The 22719-nt window shown below is 46.3% G+C and overlaps 1 protein-coding gene across 6 annotated transcripts in view; it reads right to left on the reverse strand.

The window, feature by feature from the left end:
* The window catches only part of PNPLA7 (patatin like domain 7, lysophospholipase), a 106576-nt gene that overhangs the window by 28371 nt on the left and 55486 nt on the right, over positions 1–22719 (reverse strand). For all 6 annotated transcript variants that reach the window (XM_079961557.1, XM_079961556.1, XM_079961555.1 and 3 more), the window contains 4 exons: positions 15613–15676; positions 12783–12951; positions 10294–10476; positions 3027–3145 (listed from right to left, as the gene is read on the reverse strand). In XM_079961557.1, coding sequence (XP_079817683.1) covers positions 3027–3145; positions 10294–10476; positions 12783–12951; positions 15613–15676 — 535 coding nt within the window. The remainder of the gene's footprint in view (positions 1–3026; positions 3146–10293; positions 10477–12782; positions 12952–15612; positions 15677–22719) is intronic.

The raw sequence follows: 22719 nt of genomic DNA on the forward strand, positions 1-22719 counted from the left end.
TTATTGTTATGAGCGAGAGAGCATGCATATACACCCATTGGCAGACATGAGGCTTTAACAAGCAGTAAAAAGGTAAAGGTAAAGGACCCCTGACAGCTAAGTCCAGTCATGAACGACTCTGGGGTGGCGGCGCTCATCTTGCTTTACTGGCCGAGGGAGCCAACGTTTGTCCACAGACAGTTTTTCCGGGTCATGTGGCCAGGATGACTAAGCCGCTTCTGGCGAACCAGAGCAGCGCACGGAAATGCCGTTTACCTTCCTGCCGGAGCGGTACCTATTTATCTACTTGCACTTTGACGTGCTTTCAAACTGCTACGTTGGCAGGAGCTGGGACCAAACAACGGGAGCTCACCCCATTGCGGGGATTCGAAATGCCGACCTTTTAATCAGCAAGCCCAAGAGGCTCAGTGCTTTAGACCACAGCGCCACCCGCGTCCCTTAACCTAAGCACAGAAAGAAATAACGCTTCCTTCCCTAAGAAGTGCATAATCTGAGCTATAACAGAGGAAAGGGTGGAGAAGAGAGGCCAGGGCTACAAGGTGGTGATGGTGGGAATGGGAAGAAACAGTTACATGTCTTTATTTCAGTTGAAGATGCAGAAGCAGCACTGCTTTCTAAATTAGTTATTTATTTAAATATTTCTATTAACCATTTCCAGTGCGGTAAATCCATTAAAACACTGCTAGCACACCAGCAGTAAATCCTGTTCTACTATGGCATAGAGGAGGGGAATACAGAAAACAGGGGAGAAACAAAGGAATATATATGTATTTTTTAAAGAGAGTGAAGTAGTACAGTAAGCCTGCAAGTTACATGCATTTAACTTGTGTGCATTCAGCTTTACGCATCTGGCAAACAAACAAATAGCAGGTGGGAGTCCAAGGGAAAAGACCTGCCATTGAACAATATATATTTCTATACATGATTTTGGCTTTAGGGGCAATCCCTGGAACGTAACAGCCACATGTCACAGGCTTGCTGTATATTAAACACAATTTGAGAAGGGCTGCATATCAGTGGTGGAGCATATGCTCAGAAAATCCCAGGTTCAATCCCCAGTGGCATCTCCAGGGAAGGCTGGAAGAGACCTGAGTCTCAAACCCTGGAGAGCTGTTGCCGGTCTGTGTAAACCACTAAACTAGATGGACCAGGGGTCCTAATTCAGCTTAACACAGCTTCCTGTGTACCTCAGGGAACATCAGAGAAAAGGAAGCAGCAGAAGGATAGAAGTAACCCTGAGAGCAGGTGACCTACCACACAGGGGTATTCCAAAGACAAATAAGGCGGGAGAGAGAGACTTAAAACAGTTTGTGGAGAGTGCTAGGAAATATGATCAACAAGATATGGGAGGAAAGCCTTCCAGGTCTTTTTGAGATTCTGATGTTCTCCCGGGTTGGTTTCAGGGCCACCCTCGCCCCCAATTTCACAAAGCTACACACGCTGTCTCCCTCTCTCTCCCGCTCCCATCAGCTTGAAGCCAGAAGGGAAGGAAAAGTGGGATATTTAGAACATTTAACAAAAGGAGGGGAGGTATAAATACACATCTGGGCTGGAACAAATGTGTGGGTGATTTTTTACTTATGGCATTTCTCCCAAACCCTGGAACAATCAGTGAGGGACTTGTAGCGAGGTGTCAGGGGACTAATTACCCATGTGAAAGGAGAGGAGACAAGAAAATTCCAAGGTTCATTTCAATTTAAGGCGGGATGCATCAGCAAACACCCCCCACACCACTTCTACAAGTGCCACAACCTCCTCCCCCAAGGACAAAAGGGAATGACATTTACAACCCAGAGCCAGCAGCCCTAAATGATCCTGAATGGTCCACCAAGGATATAACAGGGGCAAACATCACCTCCGTACACAGCATAGTTGCTGAAAGACACGGGGAGGCGAATGGGGTGTGCAAAGAACAAAAGGAAGGCATGCAGTTCCTGGAGTCGCAGGAGCCCAGAATTGCCCTTGCATGTCTCAGTGCCAGAAGAGACTTCTCCAAAAATAACCTGCACACCAGTACAGAACTCTCCGCTTGCACACAGAGGCATTGTTTAGGATCAGCTGTCATAAAGATGTGCTGGGAGGGATTTGCTAGGTTCAAGGTTGAAGTGTTAATCTTCAAAGGGCTATTTTATTTAATTGTAACACGGATATCCCACCTTTTCCTCCAAGGAGCTCATGGTGGCACATATGGTTCCCTTCCTCCTCCTTTTATCCTCACAAGCAGCTTGTGAGGTAGCTTAGGCTGAGAGACTGTGACTGACCCGAGGTTACCCAGTGAGTTTCATGGCTGAGTGGCAATTTGAACCCTGGTCTTCCAAGCCCTAGTCCACAGACTAACCAAAACACCACACTGGCCTGAAAAACCCGGCCCCAAGGCACTTTAAAGGCCTATCTGATTTCTTATTCGGCACCTCAGTCACAGAGAACTTCTGATGGGTATTTTTTGTGGTTCCCAGGGATAGAGTCTTCAGTGTGGCAGGCTCTGCACTGCAGAACTCATTGCCCTAAGAAGTATGGTGGAAGACACCTCTGCTTTCCATTCAACGTCTTTTAAAGAACTGTACTGTTCCAACAGACCTTGGAAACTTTCCCTTTTTTAAATTGACAAGCTTTAATGATATGATAGTGATGCTTCTACAGGCTTTATTATTGCGGGACTGTGTATTCAATGTTGTAGAATCATAGAATTGTAGAGTTGAAAGGACCCTCAGCAGCTATCTAGTCCAACCCCCTGGAATGTACGCTGCCTTGTTATGTTTTCTATGGAAGCACTGTTTGTAAATAGTAAATTAAATTAAAATGTATGAATTAAGTCAATAAATTCGAGCCAGGATATCTGGTAGTTATAAAGGTGGAACCAAAACGGGGGGGGGGGGGGGGACAAAATCTAGCCAGTTGCTGCAGTCAGTCAGTTATCTGGAGGTCCCAGAGAGGCACCCTCCACTAAGCAAAATGGCCCAATGGATCTGGCAGGCTCCCAGTAGCCCAGCCCCAGAAGGATCTCAAACTGCTTTGGCCAGTCTTACCGAGCTCCGCCTCCTCCAAGCACTAAAGCGACCGCATTCCCTGTCAGGACACGGGCCAGCCGGGAGAAGTCTGAATGTCTGTCCGGAAGCTTCTGAAACACCCTCTCGTACAGTTCTTTCTGAAGGTGAGAAAGAGAGAGGTGGTCAAGGCCATCTCAGATCAAGCATATGGAAGAGGGAACTTTGTGTATATTTGAGGAAAGGGAGAGGATAGCTCCCCACTGTTTCAGACTCAGGTTGCAATGTACTGTTGTCTTAAAAAAAATAAACCCACAACTAACTGAGATAATCAATTTACGTCAAAAGAAAGAAAAATGAACCCCCAAATACATGGAGTTGTATTCAGTGTTAAGTCACAATTCCCAGAGTAATTTAACATCAATCCCTCTTCCCAGGGGACCCTGGGAATTGTAGCTCTGTGAGGGGGATAGGGGCTCTCCTACCAAGTCTCAACACCCTTTGCAAACTACAGTTCCCAGGATTCATTGGGGGGAAGCCATGATTATTTAAAGTGGCACCACAGTGCTTTAAATGTATGGTGCTTTTTTGGGCCTCTGACACCACCTTATACAATTCTATGCCAGCCTAAGCAATGAACTGAACTACTTAAACACACACACCACAAAGTGTGTCGTTTTCTGTTAATTTGGGCTGCAATCGAAATGTTTGCTGAATCATTCACAATACCAGTTTTAACATGAACCCACCCCAGGGAAACCAGCTGTGAGACCAGTCCCCCCCCCTCCCGCATCATCATTACACAACTGCATTTGAACATTCCAGCCTTAGTCAGAATGGATCCCTAGATCCCTCTAGGCCAGAATTGGAGAGCCACTGCCAGTCACACACAAACCACAGGGGAAAGGGGAGGATCTTTCTCAACCTAACTGGGCGATAGCACTGGCAACTGAACCTGAGACTCTGCTATGCAAAGCACTTAGCTGTGGTCTCCTGCCTAAAGATAAAGTAAGATTCTAGTCCTCATGGTTCTGAATACAGTGGTACCTCGGGTTACATACGCTTCAGGTTACATACGCTTCAGGTTACAGACTCCGCTAACCCAGAAATAGTGCTTCAGGTTAAGAACTTTGCTTCAGGATAAGAACAAAAATCGTGCTCCGGCGGCGTGGCAGCAGCAGGAGGCCCCATTAGCTAAAGTGGTGCTTCAGGTTAAGAACAGTTTCAGGTTAAGTACGGACCTCCGGAATGGATTAAGTACTTAACCCGAGGTACCACTATAAAGAGGTGGTTTTAAATAGGGATCTAAGAAGCTGCCTTATCTCAAGTCAGAACATTGGTCCATCTAGCCCAGTATTTTCTACATTGACTGGCAGCTGCCCAGGGTCTCACCCAGGGGGTTCTTTCCATGGTCCCACCTGGAGACGCTGAGGATTGAACCTGAAACCTCTGGCATGCAAAGCATTTGCTCCAACACTCAGCAATGGCCACTCCCGTTTATTGACAGCATACAAAGTGTTCCATGTATGTCGCTGCAAGTCATCTTTGCAACAGCTACTGTGATGCAGGCTGGTGTTATTAGCGACATATCCCATAAATGTATTGAGCGGTTCAATTAATGTATCTACTGGGCTTACAGCCAAAATGAGATTTTGCACCTATGCTTCACAGCTCAGTCTTTGCTGCTGTGCACCTTGTCTTGCATCATTCCTAAACTTTCAATCTCTCCTTCCTGTGTCTCCAAACCCAGCAGTGACAATACCACACATGGACTGTCCTGGCTTAACCCCAATGAAGAACTTGAACTCAGAGTGTGGTTTCTACTCAAATGCTTAATGCTCAGGCCGGTGCAATACATGGGTGAAACGCTGTTCAAAGGCACAAGGAAAGACTTTGATCCAACAATGGCATGCTCCCTGAAACCCTGTTATGAGGGAAAGGGGAGGGGCACAACTTAGCGGAGCCAGTGGTTCTGAGTCTTAGACTGAGCAAGCAGCCTAGCACTTTTCCAAGAAGAAGGAACCAGACCCATCCGTTCCATGCCTGTGCTGGCAGTCCCATGACCTGGGTGACAGAGGGGAGGCATTACTGCCTCCTCAGAGCTGGACAGGAAGAGTAAAACGCATGCACACACATGAAGGGTGGGACTAGACATGGTTTCTGCTAACTCCAGAGGTAGAGCTGGTGGGGCAACAGACAAAGAGGATGAGCCCAAACCAGCCTCTGGCAACTCCAGAGATGAAGCCCGTGCCTCACACTGTAGAGGACTGGTGGGGAGATGGGATGAAGCAAGGAAAATTCCCCCCACATACTAAGACCTTACCTAGGATCCTCTTTCTTGGGCTATCCCAGCCTGGGGAGAGGCCTTCCAAGCCTACTAGATCCTTCCGAGAGTCATCCACTGGCCACTGCTCTTTTCTGTCCTGCCCTTGCCAGCCTCTGCCCTGCCCTCTTCCACAAACTCAGGGTCTACGGCACACACATACACACCGTACACACACTTTTCAGTTACATGAGTAATATTGTCCAAATAAGCAATACAATAATGCTGATTTACTGAAAATGAATTACTGTACTCTTTTATTGAATGCGAATATAGCTTGTTAAACTTGGCAGATTCAGCACTTTTCACCTGGATATATAACCCTAATCACTAACATCTGTCATATAAAATCCATGCTAAGCACATCAAAAATCATTTCTCTGTGTTCTTCTCAGTGCTCTCTTTGCACCTGTTAATAAAGGACAGAACCTACATCAGCTTGAAAGCATGGGTTTGGACCTAGTGATCATCCTACTCAACAGCAGAGCCACTGAAATTAATAGGCATGTCTATCTTGGATCAATTCATTTCAGTGGATCTACTCTGAACAAATATTGCATAGTAATCCGATATTTTGCAATTTCTTTATTGGTTTTAAACTCAACACACAGCATAGGAAGATAACACTGTCAACATTTTTTGCCATGAAGACTGATCCCTACATTTCTTCTTTGGCAATCACTTGTAGCCGAGTAAGATTGTCTTCCAAGAACACGGTCTTAACAGTAAGTGACTGTGGAGGCCAATTCTGGATCCACACATCCTTCCACAGTGGGGACATAGGTTTCCGGGCAGCAGTTGATTATGGTGCCTTCCTCTTAGCACGTTTCTCCCTTTGGTCCTGAGTTCGAGCGTCTTCAAAGACCATGACACCTTTGGTAAAGGCCGTTCTCCGATTGGAGCACTCGCAGGCTAGTGTTTCTCTGTTGTCTGTGTTTATACAACATTTTTTTTAGATTTGCCTTGAGATTAGATTAAACCTCTCTTGTTGATCACCAGCATTATGCTTTCCATTTTCAAGTTTGGAGTAGAGAAGTTGCTTTGGAAGACTATAAATAGGCATCCGAACGACATAACAAAGTTGATGTTGAAGAATCATTGCTTCAATACTGGTGATCTTTGCTACTTCCAGTACACTGGCAAGTGATATGTAAATTTTTTCAGAGATACAGTTGATGGAATCTTTCAAGGAGTTGGAGATGGCATTTATAAGTGGTACACACATACACACACAAACACACACACACACACACACACACACACACACACACGATGGCTGCTATAATCAGGCCAGCTAACAAGCATACAAAGGGGAACATACGTTATTCAGGAGAAGAGGGTCAATTGCTTCTGAGTAATTAAGCAGGAAATAAAACAGCTCATCAAGGATGCCAGGGGGAAGCGGGGTGGGAAGAGTGCAAAGCTTGGTCTGATCATCTCACACTGTGCAATTGCCTGACGTGACAGAAGGCCACCCTAGGGTGGGTGTGGAAGGAAGGAAGAATGAAGAAAACAACAACCCCCCACAAGGATACATTTTGTCAGATGTCTGGGGAGAAAGAGGCAAGCACCTAGGTGCACAAACATTATCTCTCACACACGTAATATGGGAAAGCGTCCCCAGGGAGCACTCAGAGCTCAGTGACAGAGCACATGCTTAGCATGCAGAAGGTCCCAGATTCAGTCCCTCCCTTCTCCAGCAAAAAGAAGAGGAAAGAGCTTTTACCTGCTTAAGACTCTGAAGAGCAGCCAGTCAGAGCAGGCAATACTGGCCAAAATGAAGATAGTCTGCGCTGTTACAAGGCAGCTTCTTCTGCACTTATGATGCCCACCCTAAGTAGTAGCTGATGGATCAGGCCAAAGACGGCCCATCTAGTTCAGCATTCTGTTCTCACAGTGGCCAACCAGATGCCCCAATGGGATACCCGCAAGCAGGAAACATGAATGCAACAGCAACTTCCTCAGCTTGTTCTTTCCAGCAACTAGTATTCAGAGTATTCTGAGGCATGCCTCAGACAGTGGGCAAGCCACAATGACTACTAGCCTTGATAGCAATGTTCTCCTTCTACCAGTGGAGGCAGTTGTTGTTGGCATCTGTCTGTCTCGAGAGACAATGGAGTGTGCCCCTGGGGGTGAAGCCAAACTACTGGAGAATCACAGCACCTGCTGCCTGGGCAATGTGTAGAGAGAAAGGTCCTGGGCTGCCCAGACGAACAAGAATGCCCCCTCGGCCTTGCTTGCATGGTCCAAGGGAAAACAGAGCAATAGACTTGGCACCAGCTTGGCTGCAGGAGTTGCTGGAAGGAGGTGGACAAACACCATCCAATCACTCTAGAGTCTCCACTTAGCCTTGTCTTCACCTGAAGATATCCCACAAGGCAATGGAGGTTTGGATCAGAGTCTTCCTTCTCCTAGATGGGCTACCTTCACAGGTTGATGAGTCCCATCAACCCTTCACTTTCCTCTACAGCAGTGTTTCCCAACTTTTTTCCAACTATGGCCCCCTCCTGACTTTATTTCCTTCCTGTGGCTCCCCCCATGGGTGCAGCCGGGGGGGGGGGCAAGGGGCAGCTGCCTCCCAAGTAAGTAAAAATCAACACAAATCAATACAAATCTGAGGTTCTGCCCCCCCTCCACAAAAATCCTGGCTATGCCCACTCCCCTCCCATCCTACCAGTAGAAAGGTAGCTATTTAAATGTTTTGTTTGTAAACAGAAGATGTTTCATTTATAATTTTTAGAATTTATACAAAATACAATTACATAAAATGATAGGAACATGATGCAATATTGTTGAAGAAGAAAAACATAGAATCATGGAGCTAGGAGGGACCCCAAGAGTCATCTTTCTAGTGGAACCGCCTGCAATGTAGGAAACTCAGCTAAAGCATCCATGACAGATGGCCATCCAACCTCTGCTTAAAAACCTCCAAGGAAGGAGAGTCCACAACCTCCTGAAGGAGATCCATCTTCCATGTATTATAAAAAGTAAACGCTTATTTGACCTCAGTTATTTGACACAGAGGGGGAAACACACAGATACAGTTCAAAAGGTGCACAATGATTTCTGTATATATGGGAGGATTTTAAAAAGCAAGTGGTCCTCACTGACCTGATCAAAAAGATATTGTCATCCGGAGGAGCCCTGGCTGCCTAGATAAAACACTATAGCCCCACATACTCTTACCTCGGAGTAAGGCACACTGAAGTCAGTGTGACTTTCTTCTGAGTAGACAGTTATTTACTAGATGCAAGTGAGCAGCACCAAACGACCCTGCTTGGCTAGGCGCTGGGGTGGATTCCACTCCGTGCCTTGCAGAGCTGAGCCAACGCTGCCAACAGGCCCTGCGCCCCTCAGCAACATCCAAAGGCCCTGCTCCGCTAGGCGCTGGGGTGGATTGCACCCTGCGCCTTGAGAAGTCAGGCCCAGGCTGCCACCGGGCCCAGCACTGGTGGCAGCAACAAGCAGCTCCAGCTCGCCCAGCCCTACCCATTGCCACCCCACTACCGCAGTTACCCGACCTTGAAGTTCTGCATCGCAAGCTCTACTGGTCAAAACGGGAGCCTCAGCAATCATCCTCTCCCACTGGAAACAAACCAGGACTGGCCCAAGAAAACGCATGTGGCAAAAAGGAACATTAGGTCCTCGTGGGATGCACCCTTACCCACTTGTGATTGGTCTAGTGGATAGCCAGCCAATCAGGATTATTATTTTTTAAATGTTTTCTTCATTTCTCACTTCCCTCTGTGGCCCCCTAGCCTTGTGTTATGGCTCCCTCATTTACGTGATTTTCACCTGTGGCCCTCTTGGAATATTTTGGGGGGGGGCAGGGGCATATGGCCTCTGGTTGGGAAACACTGCTCTACAGCACATGCAGAAACTCCTTCTTGACCCTTGGACCCACTCTTGTTCTTGTCCACTCAATCCACCGGATCCTGTCTTTGCATGCAGGAAAACTCCCTAATTCACTGAGGGTTTGAGACCCATCAACTACCCTCTCTTGATTTGGCTAGCCAGTCAAAGCCATTTCCTGGGACATGGCCACTGTTGCATGCTGACAGCTTCGAGGAGCCACAGGTGAGAATTGAGTGTGGGGTGGGTGTGTGGACAAACCACCCCAGAAGCAGCACAACATGTCTACCACAAGAGGTACTACAGGTCCCCTAACACCCCAGGCAGTATGCTTTTTAATACCAGTTGCTAGAAACTTCTGGAGGAGAAAGTGCTGCTGTGCTCAGGTCCCGTTTGCAGGCTTTCCACTAAGGCACCTGATTAGTCATTGCAAAAAGAGGATGTTGAACTACATGGGCCATTGGACTATGTTCTTAGCAGAAGTAGCCATCGTGGTTCGTAGCTTGTGGCTGCACTTTCCCACACTGCTTGCCCATATGACAGCCGATCTTAGGAGTCATTGGGAAACAGGATGGAGGCTTTCAGAATTTCCCTCTTGGGCAAAAGTTGTTGTGTATCAGAACAGCTAACCAGAAGTCTTAAAGCATGTTAGATGATGCTTTGGGTTGAACAATTGAGCTAGAATTCTGTATCCGCTAAGAGTGTTGGACTAAGACCTAGTGTTCCATTCCCCATTCAACCACTGGGTTAACCTTGGGTCATTTAGTGTCTGGCTGCCTAACTGATCTCACAGGGTTGTCACGAGGATAAAGTGAGAGGTGGATAACCCAAATACACCACCTTAAGCTTCTTGGTAGGAAAAGGTGGGATATAAATATAATAAAGAAATAAAAATGCAGGTCTCATGGGTCAAGCACACACCAATAGTGACTTGGCAATGGAACAGGGCAGTGCTGACTGGTGACCACTGCAAACAGTAGGGCTGAAGGTAAGGAGATAAACAATAAGTGATGCCAGAGCCAATGATAGGAAGAGCTACAGCCTGATTGGTTGTAAGAAGGGAGTCAGGCAGGAGCTAAACCAGCCTCCAGTTGAACAGGGGATTTCCCCCTTCCCCCCCATGAAGCTACCTACCAGCTTGGGGAGGCTCCGCCGGGAGAAAACCCGCCTGGGGCAGCGAAGATGGAGGTGGGCTGAACACCAGCTACGCATGTTGAGCCATTCCACGGTCCGGGAGGGAAGGGGGCCATCCTCCCTGTGAAGTAGGATCAGCTGCTTCTGGGCTCGGACAGCCGTGTTCTCCAGCATCCGCTCCAGCTAGAACAACAATAGAAAAGGATTGTCCAGGTGAGCACAGCTGCCAGTGGCCCAGTCCTGCAGCAATTATCCCATATCACTCACAGACACACTTCATGTGCTAGCACACTGTTTTAGTTGCCTGCTCCTGCCCCCTGGCCTGCAACAGGCACACTGGGGATAGTTAGTGATTCATTACCTTCGGAAATGCTGTGCTGCTACACAGCAAAGCTACATTTCTCCTAGTGACTATGGTGTGAATTCGGCACTACCATAGAATCAGCTTCTAGATAATACCAGTTTCTATTTTTAAAAAAGAGAAGAAAGCATGTGCTTGAAAATGGATGGGCAGCAACTGGTTAATCTCATGGGCCAAAGGGTGGTTTGAGTACGATTTGGGGTGCCTAGAATAAGGTTTCTTCCCTCCCTCACTTCCCCATGACCAGCAAAAGAATGGGAAAAAAATATGCAAGGATAAAAATATAGGTGTGTATCCAACTGTGTTCTTCTCAGAGTAGACCCCATGTAATTAATGGACCTCGGTGATGTGGTGGTTATATTGTCAGGACTAGAACCTGGGAGACTCAGGTTTAAATCCCTCCTTTGCCACGAAGTTCACTGGGTGATCTTGGGCTAATCATCAACTCTCTGCCTAACCTGCCTCACAGGGTTGTTCCTAGAAGAGACATCTGATTAGCAACTGCGAGAACAGGATGCAGAACTAGATGGGCCACTAGCCCATAGGTAAGCAAACTAAGGCCCAGGGGCAGGATCCGGCCCAATCGCCTTCTAAATCCAGCCTGTGGATGGTCTGGGAATCTGTGTGTTTTTACATGAGTAGAATGTGCCCTTTTATTTAAAATGCACCTCTGGGTTATTTGTGGGGCCTGCCTGGTGTTTTCACATGAGTAGAATGTGTGCTTATATTTAAAATGCATCTCTGGGTTATTTGTGGATGCACTGAATTTGTATGACCATAAAAGATTGGAGGGATACTAGTTAGTCTAGTTTCAGTTTTTTTAAACTGTGTATATATTGTGTAATATTATGTTTTAATATTAATGTTGTATTTTAAATTGTAACCTGCCCCGGGATCTTAGGGTGAAGAGGAAGTAAGAAACTGTAATAATAAGCAATAATCATAATAGTCATAAGAAAGGGAGAGGCAAGAAAATCATCCCAGGGAGCAGATAACATATCTGGGCGTTGATAACTTCTTTATCTCACAGCCTATTTATTATCTTGTCTCTATAAATAAGAAGCTCCAGGGCATTTCAATCATTTTCACCATCCTTCCCAAGCACCGTAGCTATGCTGGATGACTGAGAGACTGGTGTGGGGTTTTTATTTTGTTTTCCTACATTTTGCATAAGAAAGTGTGTGCATCTTGAGTTCAGATGGTCACATCGTGCAACACTGGAAAGGGCAGGGGTGTCACTATGAGGAAGGTGTTTGTGGTGCAGTCCTAAGAACAGTCTTGTGAATGCATTTTGCCAGGCTCTGCCATAATCAGAACAGAAGAAAGGAGAGAGAAAAGCATCAGACCTCAGAATCCAACACAAAAGCAGCTTACATGGCCTGAATCTCATCTCGGTAAATCCGGTGCCTGCAGTTTAATCGGGAGTGCCAACCCTCAGCACAAGAGTTGATAAGCTCCAGCAGGCAGAAAGTTGACTTGCTTGCATAGTGGGGCTAAGTAGGCTGCAGCTGACACAGAAAGCAGCCCACAAGCAGAAAGCTGCTCTCTTAAATCCTCCCTCTCAGACGTCTTTATACTGTACGTGATTTCATTTGCTAAGTGGTATAGAATGCAGGATGGATGACATTTCAGTATGTTGTGCAGCTAGTTTGCAGACAGACTAGAGCATATTCACAGATTTGCAAGATACAATGGTGGTTTGCAAGGTGGGCTAGAAGTTCCAGATATGCAATATACCATGTTGGGTAAGGGCGCAGCAGCTCTGCGGCAGACCAGGGCTCAATCTCCGACATGTGCAGTTAGGGCTGGGGGCGAAACGGTCTGAAAACTTGGTGAGTCACTGCCAAGGATCAACGGTCCAGCTCAATATTAAGGCAGTTACAAAATTGCTCTATTATTCAAAATAATGATGAACAGAATCTTACTTTAAGTTTAGAGGAAGAGCAGTATTTCAGTGGTACTGCATCTGCTTTGCATGCAAGAGGTCCCAGGTACAATTCCTGGCATCTCCAGGAAGGGCTGGTAAGAGCCTCTGCCTGAAGACTAGACAGTAGCTGCAAGTCAGAGTAGAAAATACTAAGCCAAGTGGGATGGCATGGTAGAAGGTAGAGGTTTGGGAAAGCCTCACCTCTCCAACCGTTGGCTCCTGTTCCCCCAGGCCCACAATCAAGATGCAGTCGGCCTGCCGGATGCAACGCTGAGTCCAGGGCGTGAGAGTGCTGTCAGACTGGTAGAGCACGATGCGGTGCATGTCCTCCTGCTGGCCCAGCCAACTGGACAAGCGGTACTCGTGGATGCTGAAGAGGGGAGAGACACAAAGAGGAAGGACCGGTATGAGGGGGCTCTTTGTATCCAAAGGCCTTGGTCTTAAAGCATCAGTCAGAACCCATGACTGCAGGGACAGCAGGGGAGAAGAGCAATGGCAATGGCTACTAGTCAGTAGGCTGTGCTCTACCTCCACAGTTAGAGGTAGTGGTGCTTCGGAATACTGGCTGCTGGAAACAATGGGGGTGGGGTGAGTGCTCTTCTGCTCCTCCATCACTTTTAACTTGTATACCGTCTTTCTATCTTACAATACCCAAGGTGGTTTACAAGCTGAAGAAACAAAGAATGTACACCTTATAACAATCTAATGCAATACAGGGGTACCTCCGGTTGCCGACGGGATCCATTCCAGAGGTCTGGTAGGATCCCAAGGTTTCCGCAACCTGAGGACCGCTTCTGCTCATGCGCGTGTGGCAAAGCCTAGTAAAATACTTCTAGGTTTGCCACGCGTGCATCCCGAAACGGAGGTTCGACTGTACAAAAATGTGATAATAAAACATAACTTTAAAATGAGCAACCTACATCAAATAAAGTAACATTCAACAATCATTAGAATAATATAAAATAATATTAAATATCAGCATATAAAAATTAAACAGAAATCTACTCTTAACAATTACAATAAATAATTTCTAAACTACAATCAATAAAACAACAGCTAGCCACAGTGCATAAAATAATACAATACAAATTGAGAAGCAGAGACTGGAGGTTGGGGCAAGGCAGTTGGAAGGAGGCCTTGCCCCACCCCCTGGGCCTAGGAGTCCTCATAAAGAAGCTGCGCCTGGAGGAAGAACTGTGAGGGGAGAGACTTCACGCTTCTTTGAAGTCTCTTAGCCCCACTCACCTCACAGAGTGTTTGTTGTGGGGGAGGAAGGGAAAGGAGAATGTTAGCCGCTTTGAGACTCCTGAAGGGGAGTGATAAAGCGGGATATCAAATCCAAACTCTTCTTCTTCTTCATCAGGCAAAGCCTTCTTCCACCTGTCTTGCCCCACCCCCTGGCCCTGGGAGTCCTCATAAGGTTTTCCCACAGGCATCTAGTTGACCACTTCGAGAACAGGATGTTGGGCTGGACAGGTCCCTGAATTGACCCAGCAGGCTCTTTGCATGTAGCAGCGGTGGGGAAAGGCAGGATGCTGGGATTCTGGGACAAAGGAATGGGACTAAAGGTCCATCTAGTCCAGCATCCTCCTTCCCGCAGCAGAGGGAAGGATGGGTATGTTCTTGCCCACCTGTCAGAGCTGGTCAATGGGCAGGTGGAGGAATTGGAGATTTGGCTCACCAGTTTTCCTCACCCTGCGAGTGATAAAGCCTGCTGCATTTGATCCCCTCCCTTATCCATTCTGCAGAGAGGGACCCAGGACATCTGCCTCAAAGTCCCATCCTGGGGGCACCTCTATCAGTATCTTCTCCTGTACAATCCCTGCTGAAATAAATGGGGACAGTGCAGGAGGAGCAGTAATGTCAATGCAGCTCCCCTGTTTCATAGCGTATCGCTTGGGATATGTGAGTTGCCACCTCTCCCGTTAAAAGAAGCTCTTTCAGAATAGAGAGGGGTAGTGGTGGAAAAAAATTCTGCATCAGAATGAGCATGGCACTGCACTGTACCATTTGGACATCTGCTCTCTCTGGGTGACTGTATTCTTCATTCTCAACTAAGCCCTCTTAAGAGCAGATCTACTTAAGGGAATGAGCCAAAGTAAGTCATGTCCATTGATTTCAATGAGTTTGCTCTGAATAGGACTAGCAGTGTAATTTGGCTTTATCAGAAAGCTTCCTTCCTACACTCTATATGGCCCAATGCTATTCACCCTCTTAACCTCAGGATCCAAATCTTCCACCTTAGCACAACCCATCCCCTTCAGCAGAGGGTTTCCCCAGCTCACTTCCTATTTGTGTGAGTTCTGCCTTCTTTCCATTCCACCCAGGAACTCTGTGTCAATAGACACAGGATGTGCAGATGCCAGCCATTAATCAGACATTTCATGACAACTTTTCAGAAAAGGAGGCAAAAACATCCAACGCCTTCAAAAGCAGGGCTAATTAACCTGACAGCTGCCTGATATTTCAGGGGCTTGACGAGCGAAAAATGAACCCACAGGAAATTAAGGGTGTTTCCCCCTCCTCTTTTCTTTTCTGTTTAATGGCAGTTTAAAATATTCAAGCTTCCTGCCAATCCCAGACTGGAGAATCCTAAACTTGTGCAGTTAGGGTTTATTTTCATTTTTTAAAATCCCGTTTGCACTTCCACTGTTGTATACTGTGTTGGTGGGGTCCACCTTGTTTTATTCACACAACATCCTTATGAGGCAGGATAATTGAATTCAAATCAATTTTATGTATTGTTTTACATTGTTGGGACAGCAGCATACTAAATATAATGAGGGGAGAAAAACCACATTAAAACAAAATAAATATTTTTTTAAAAATCACCCAAAAATCATGTACAAAAATTACCCAGAACTATAAAATGCCCATCCCACCCACATAAGAATGCCAAAAATAAACCACCAAGACAGACTGCTAGGGCTATCCAAATGCCCAGGTGAATAAAAAAATCTTTGTCTGGTGCTAAAATGCTGAAAAGCTCAAAACATCCGCCACAACGCTAAAGAGACAATGCAGGAGTTACCTGTCCAAAGCTGCAGACCCAAGTTGCTGTTTGATGTTGTCACTGGTGAGGACCAGAGCCGGACCTAGAAGAAGAGAATATATATATATATATATATATATATATATATCACTTTTCATCAAAAATATGTATCAGAGTGGTTTACAACAACTGTACATAAACTCATGCAATAAGAACCATATAAAAAGTTGAAGTCAGAAATCAGCTGTTGTGGAAAAATGTGTTCTTGATTGCTTGCATAAGCCTAACAGAACAGAAAAGTTTTCAGCAGGCATTTAAAAGTTGAAACAGAAAGTGCCTTCTGCATCTCTGTTGGCAAGGTGTTCTGCAGGAATGGGTCAATTATACAAAAGACACTATTTCTTGTTGTTATCATATGAGCCTTGCCAACTTGAAGAATTAGTGACATTCCTGCAGATGATCTCAGTGACTGAGCTGGGATATAAGGATTCAGGCAGTCCCCAGTGTATTGCGGAGCTAAGCTGTTCAGGGCTTTTAAATGTAATACAAGGACCTCAAACCGGGCTTGGTAATAGATGGGCAACCAGTGCATATGATGGTGCCCCAGGTTGTTGGTCAGATGCCCCCGCCAGCAGTTTGGCTGCTGCCTTCTGCAACAGCTGCAATTTCCGAACCTGTCCCAAGGGCAGCCACACACAGAGTGCTTTGCAGTAATCCAGCTTCAAGTTTGCCAACACATGGACTACAGTGGTCAGCACAGCTGTGTGTCTTCTGAGCATCTAAAAACTCCAGAATTGCTGTCCTGCAAATCATGGCTTTTCCTTTAGCAAGCATACAAACCAAGAATGGCTCATCCTCATCGACTACCCCAGAGAAGCTGCGGATCAAATCAGCTGTCATTTCAGTATCCTGGTATAGCATTGAAAAATCTTGAGTGTTCCTTCTTTTAAGTTTGAAAATAAAATGGGCTGTGGTCCAAGAAGCAGGGCAACATGTTTTGCCTGGAGAAGGCTGAAGGTTCTGTCACCCGATTACAGATACTGGGACCTTGAAGGATTTTTGTCTAAGCACATGAAATACTATTATCCTCTTTTGGAGAGCTACACAATAGAGACTGTCACACTGTCTCAGATTTGCTCTGGCTGCTATTCAGTATTGCTCATCAGTTGCCCCCTAAATCAAGAGACTGGTGCACCACTTTGGACTGAAGCGGGTGGTTTTTTAGAAAGTGGTGCTTCCACACAGAGACTCTCAGGACCTTCCTGCAGGGCCTCAGCGGAGAAGATTTTCTAGCTTCTTGGGACCACGCATTCTGAGTCACCCCCTTTACTGACAGTTTCTGGATTCTGCCTACCAGGGCAAATACTAGCAGTACTGAGCCCTCATCCCACTTCTGGTGGGTGGTGTTACTGCTCATCTTCCATGCCCCAGCAGCAGAAAAGGTGAGCAACAAGGCCTTGAGGAATTTGGGGGAGCAGGGGACATTCTGGCAGCAGCGAAAGTGGTGGGGCAGATGGGACACAGCGGGGGGGGGGCAAGGGGCAACAAATTCCTGGTTTGCCTCAGGTGGTAAAACAGGATGGGCCACCCCTGGGACAAGCACACAGCTCCTTTCCAGTTAATATATGCTCCTCTGACTGGCTGCCTGGAGAAGGCTCCTAACTCGCCATGGGTGCGTGCATTTACAAGCATTTACCCTCCTAATTAGTAAACCTGAAAATCAGTCACAAAGAAGCAGAGCTACACACGCAGCTCTTTATCTTGTATCTTTTGTTCAGCTCACTGACTCTGTAGACACAGTCCTCTGGATATATTTTTTTTACCCTTCTGAACACTCTACAGAGGCCCTGAACCCTACTTCTGAAAAAACAACTTCACCTCGTGCCCAAAGCCGCTTTGCTCGCTGCAGCTGCCTTTCGGCCCTATTTTTATTTGCTGCTATAAATGTCAACAAAGAACCAAAGCTCTCCCCCCCAGAGTAACTGCGGCTGTAAGGCACATCAGATGGGAGGGGGGTGAGAAGTGAGGGAGAGAAGGAGAGAGAGAGAGAAAGCAAGGGATTAATGTCATGCCAGAAAGAGAAAGGTCACGGGTGGTATTGACAGAAGTGCTCGCACCGAGCAAAGTATGAAATATAAACCCTGCCAGAATCACAGCACAGAGCAAAATAACTCATTTTCCTATTAACGAAAGGCCGGCCCAGCTGCAAATTAGAGGAACAAGTTGCTCAGCGCCTGAATGAGCACCATGCGTATGGGATGTGGATGGGAGAGGGAAGAGGAGGGCACATGAGGCCATGAGAGTGATGGTCTCCTGGCCATAATGCAGCAGTGTTCTTCTGAAAACTTGTTTCTGATGCTCATGTGTCACCACATCAAAGCAGGAAAGATCTACCACCATTCCCCTGAATACAAGTTGCTGAGGATCACAAGTGGGAAAGGGTGACTTTAATTATTGCACTGATATCCCACCCCTTTTTCTCTAAGGAGCTAGAGGTGGTGTACATGGTTCTCCCCTTCCTCATTTAATCCACATACAACAATCCTATGAGGGAGGTTAGGATGAGAGGCAGCGACTGGCCCCCAAGGACACACCCAGCAGGCTTCATAGCTGAGTAGGGATTTGAAACTCTGGTTTCCCAGGTCCTAGTCTGACACCCTAGCCACAAATGAGTAGATAAATATTTGCATTGGGGTGTATGTGTGATGCAAAATATATCTGTGGGAGAATTTCTCCTGCAAGTTCCAAAGATCTTAGAAGCCAGCAGGGCTTTCATTGTAGCTGCCCCTATTTTCCGTAACAGCATTCCTCTCAAGAAACAACAGGTGCCCACTATCCGCACTTTCTGGAAACAACAGAATATGTTTTTTATTCCAACAGTGCATTCCCAGCTGTATAAATGCGTCTTAGCTACAACTGTCCCACTTGTTAGGTTTTTAGTCTCATCTCAAATGTATTGCTGAATTTGTATTTGTGTTTTTAACTGTTTTTAATTATCTTATGTGTAAATTGTTTCGAGAAAGTAATTTATAAATCAACAACAATCAAAACACCACACTTTTGCTGCCTTCACATTACCAGATGCCTGGTCTGCTCCTCTTCAACACCCTTATTCTCATTCTTTCTCTTTTTCTATGCAATTGCTACTGATTTTCGATTTGGTGGTGCTGCAACTTTTCAGCTCATTTTCACCAATCTGGTGCACTTTCCACAAGACCCATCACAGACAGGAATCTCCTGGGGTAGATTTGCTGCAGAGCAGGCATGGGCAAGCAACAGGATCAACTTTGTTACAGTACTGAATCCCACACTTTAACCGAATGGCATGAAATGATGTCACTTTCCTCTTACACATTTTGTGAACCCAGAATGTCTCTCAGCTGCAGATTAGGAAAGCGATAGCACTCCCAAAAAGATACTAAGCATCAGCATTTTTTGCAGTGAAGCTATATTCTTTTGGGACATGGGTGGCGCTGTGGTCTAAACCACAGAGCCTAGGGCTTGCTGATCAGAAGGTCAGCAGTTCGAATCCCCACAATGGGGTGAGCTCCCGTTGCTTAGTCCCAGCTCCTGCCAACCTAGCAGTTCGAAAGCACGTCAAAGTGCAAGTTGATAAATAGGTACCGCTCCAGCGGGAAGGTAAACGGTGTTTCCGTGTGCTGCTCTGGTTCACCAGAAGCGGCTTAGTCATGCTGGCCACATGACCCAGAAGCTGTCTGTGGACAAACGCCGGCTCCCTCGGCCAGTAAAGCGAGATAAGCAGCGCAACCCCAGAGTCGTCCGCGACTGGACTTAACAGTCAGAGGTCCTTTTACCTATATTATTTTTTTAAAAACCAACCATACACACACAACAGGACAGGCACCTCCTCTACCCATCTCACAGCATGAGATGTGGCTGTTTAAGTCACTAAGCTCTTAATGAGCAAAAAGAGAAAGATGGGGATCTGTCTTGGCCATTGACACCAAGCAGCTTCAACAACACACAGCAGACAACTCTTCCCCTAACAGCATCTAGAGGACACAGAAAATCATCCTTTCCTGGTAAACAACCTTCCCTGCCTCTCTCTATCACACACAAACACACTTCTCTAGCCTGCACTGGGATGAGTCACAGATCCTGATGCTTGAAGCAAAGTGGTGCATGTGCCTCTCGCACACTCAACTGCATCCTCATTACAGTGCAGAGGCGGTTTTGGCTGCTGTTCTGGGACTTTGTTAGAAGGAAACCCAGGTCTGCAACCTGACTCAGAATTTAGGACCCCACACCGATTTCTGAAAAAGGAGATACAGAGTATGTGAAGTTAACCGCTCCAGGGAAGATTATTTCTTAGGTGTTTTGACCATTACCCTCTTTTAAGAACGTAAGAATAGCATAGTCACTGTGGATAGCAGCCATTGAAAGCCTTATCCTCCACGTATTTGTCTAATTTTCTTTTAAAGTTGGTAAGCCATCACTGCCCCCTGTGGAACCAAGTCCCATAATTTAACTATGTGCTGCATTTTAAATTTATATTCCCCTCCACATTCTCATAAGATTTGTTAAAGCAGGTAAACTCTCAAACACCTCTCACCACAAACATGTGGCACCCCACCCCCAACTCTCCATTTTGGGATTTGTGAGAGTCTCTAATAATAATAATAATAATAATAATAATAATAATAATAATAATAGGTCTTCGAGGGGAAATGGGCTGACAGCACATCCAGAAGAGAAAAGGAAGCTATTTCAACCGGCTGGATGGTTACGTGGGAGCCGGTTGAAGTTAAATCCTTCTAAGAAAGAGGTCCTTTGGCTGGGTCGAGATGATATGGGGTTGAGGAGACAACTCCCATTGCTTGTGGGGGTGTAATTAGTGCCAGCGCCTTCCGTCAGGAGTTTGGGTATAATCTTTGATGCCTCCCTTTCTATGGAGGCGCAGGTTACAACTATAATAAAGGTGGCATATTTTCATCTCCGCCAAGCTAAGCAATTGGTCCCCTACCTCTCTCACCCTGACCTCGCCACTGTGATCCACATGACGGTCACCTCCAGGCTTGATTATTGTAACTCACTCCATGTGGGGCTGCCCGTATAACTGACCCAGAAACTCCAACGGGTGCAGAATGCCACGGCGAGACTCCTTACGGGGTCCTTACCGCAGGATCACATTCACCCAGTGCTATACCAGCTGCACTGGCTCTCGGTGGAGTACAGGATCAAGATTAAGGTGCTGGTTTTAACTTTTAAAGTCCTATACGGCCTAGGATCCTCGTACCTACAGGACTGTCTCTCTTGGTAGGCCCCACGGAGGATCTTACGGTCTGCAAATAACAGAGAGATCAGACTGGCCTCGACTAGAGCCAGGGCCTTTTTGGCCGTGGCCCAGGCCTGGTGGAACACTCTCAAGAGACTAGGGCCCTGTGGGATTTGACATCTTTCCTTAGGGCCTGCAAGATGGAACTGTTCTGCCAGGCCTTTGGTCAGGATTCAGTCTGACTCATTTTCTCCTTGTATAAGAACAAGAACGAAGGAGGTTCCCAGCCCACTCACAGGTGCTTATAATATCAGTGGAAACAGTGAACCACCTTTAATTTTAACCTGAAGATTGCCACTTGTCCAGTTTTAATTTTAATTTGTTTGAATTAATTGTGGGATGTATCTTAATTTATTGATCGCTTGCTTTTATGCATTGTCTTACTTCTATGATGTTAGCCACTCAGAGCCCGGCTTTGGCCAGGGAGGGCGGGATATAAATAAAATTTATTATTATTATTATTATTATTATTATTATTATTATTATTTGCACAATTACTCTGTGGAATGCGTTGCCACAAGATGTAGGTGTGGCCACCTCAGGGAAGGGTAGCAGCTCAGTGGCAGGGCATCTGCTTAATCTCCAAGTAGGGAGTGTCACCCTGGAGAACTGCTGCCAGTCAGTGTGGAGGATACAGAGCTAAATGAACCAAGGTTCTGACTCGGTATAAGGCATGCTCCTAAGTTTTTAAAGAGGGATTTGGCAAATGGTGAAAAGGCAGGCCAAGAGGTGAAGTAACAAACTCAACATATTTTGGTCAACAGCTATTAGCACTGATGGTTGAATGGAATCTCCACATTCAAAGGCAGGATGTAACCTGGCATGAGGGGTATCTGGCTTAGGGAGAGTCTCAAGGGCCAGACAGAGAGGTGGAGGGCCACATGCAACCCTGAGGTTCCCCATCCCTGAGCCTGACCATTAGAATCATGGAAACATAGAATCATAGCATTGAAAGGGATCCCAATTGTCATCTAGTCCAACCCCCTGCAATGCAGTAATCTCAGCTAAAGCATCCATGACAGAGGGCCATCCAACCTCTGCTTAAAAACCTCCAAGGAAGGAGAGTCCACAACCTCCAGAGGGAGACTGTCCCACTGTCTCTTTTGATGCTTCTGATCTAGCTTAAGGATCCATGTAGACCAGCACTGTTTCTAACAGTGCATAGAGTGAAGAGGCACAGGAATATCAAGGACTGGAGAGCAAAGAAACCAGCATTGCTGAGGCTCGCTGAGGGCTGTCTCCGCAAACACTGATTTGTGCCCCCCAACCCCCTCACAAAAAAAGACGTCATCCATCCACGCAAACAGCGCTGATGACAAGGCCCTCTCTGCACGAGAATGGCACTGTGCTGCTTGCCAGACAACACTCAAAAGGGGTGGGTGGGTGGAAACCCTGCATGGCTTCACTAAACAAAGCAGCCTTTCAGCCTTTTGAAAAAATTGACAGGTAGAAGGTTTGCAGGACAGGAGCTATGGCTCTTTTGTGGGAAAAGCCGTCAGAAAGTCAGAAATTGGATGAAACAGAGTGGGGCTGCTGTGCTAAGAGGTGGACGAATAAGATAAAGGAGAAAGGCTAGAGTCTTTGAGTTGGGATTTGAATGTGGCTAAATATATCAGCCCAGCCTTTGCCCATCTAGCGTCCCCCTCCTTCAATAATTTATTACCTGCCCTTCACCCTAAGTTCACAGGGTGGGTTACAACAATTAAAATTCTGCAAATTAAAAATAGTTCACAGCAACTTACAATCACAGAAATAAGGCGGGTCCTTTAAAAAGTGTTAAAGGCCAAGCAAGGTAAAGAAGCACAACTTCAGCATTTGCCGGAAGATGTATAATGAAGGTGCCAGATGCA

This window comes from Podarcis cretensis (genome assembly GCF_951804945.1).
Source record: "Podarcis cretensis genome assembly, chromosome: Z".
In the NCBI taxonomy this organism is placed as follows: domain Eukaryota; kingdom Metazoa; phylum Chordata; class Lepidosauria; order Squamata; family Lacertidae; genus Podarcis; species Podarcis cretensis.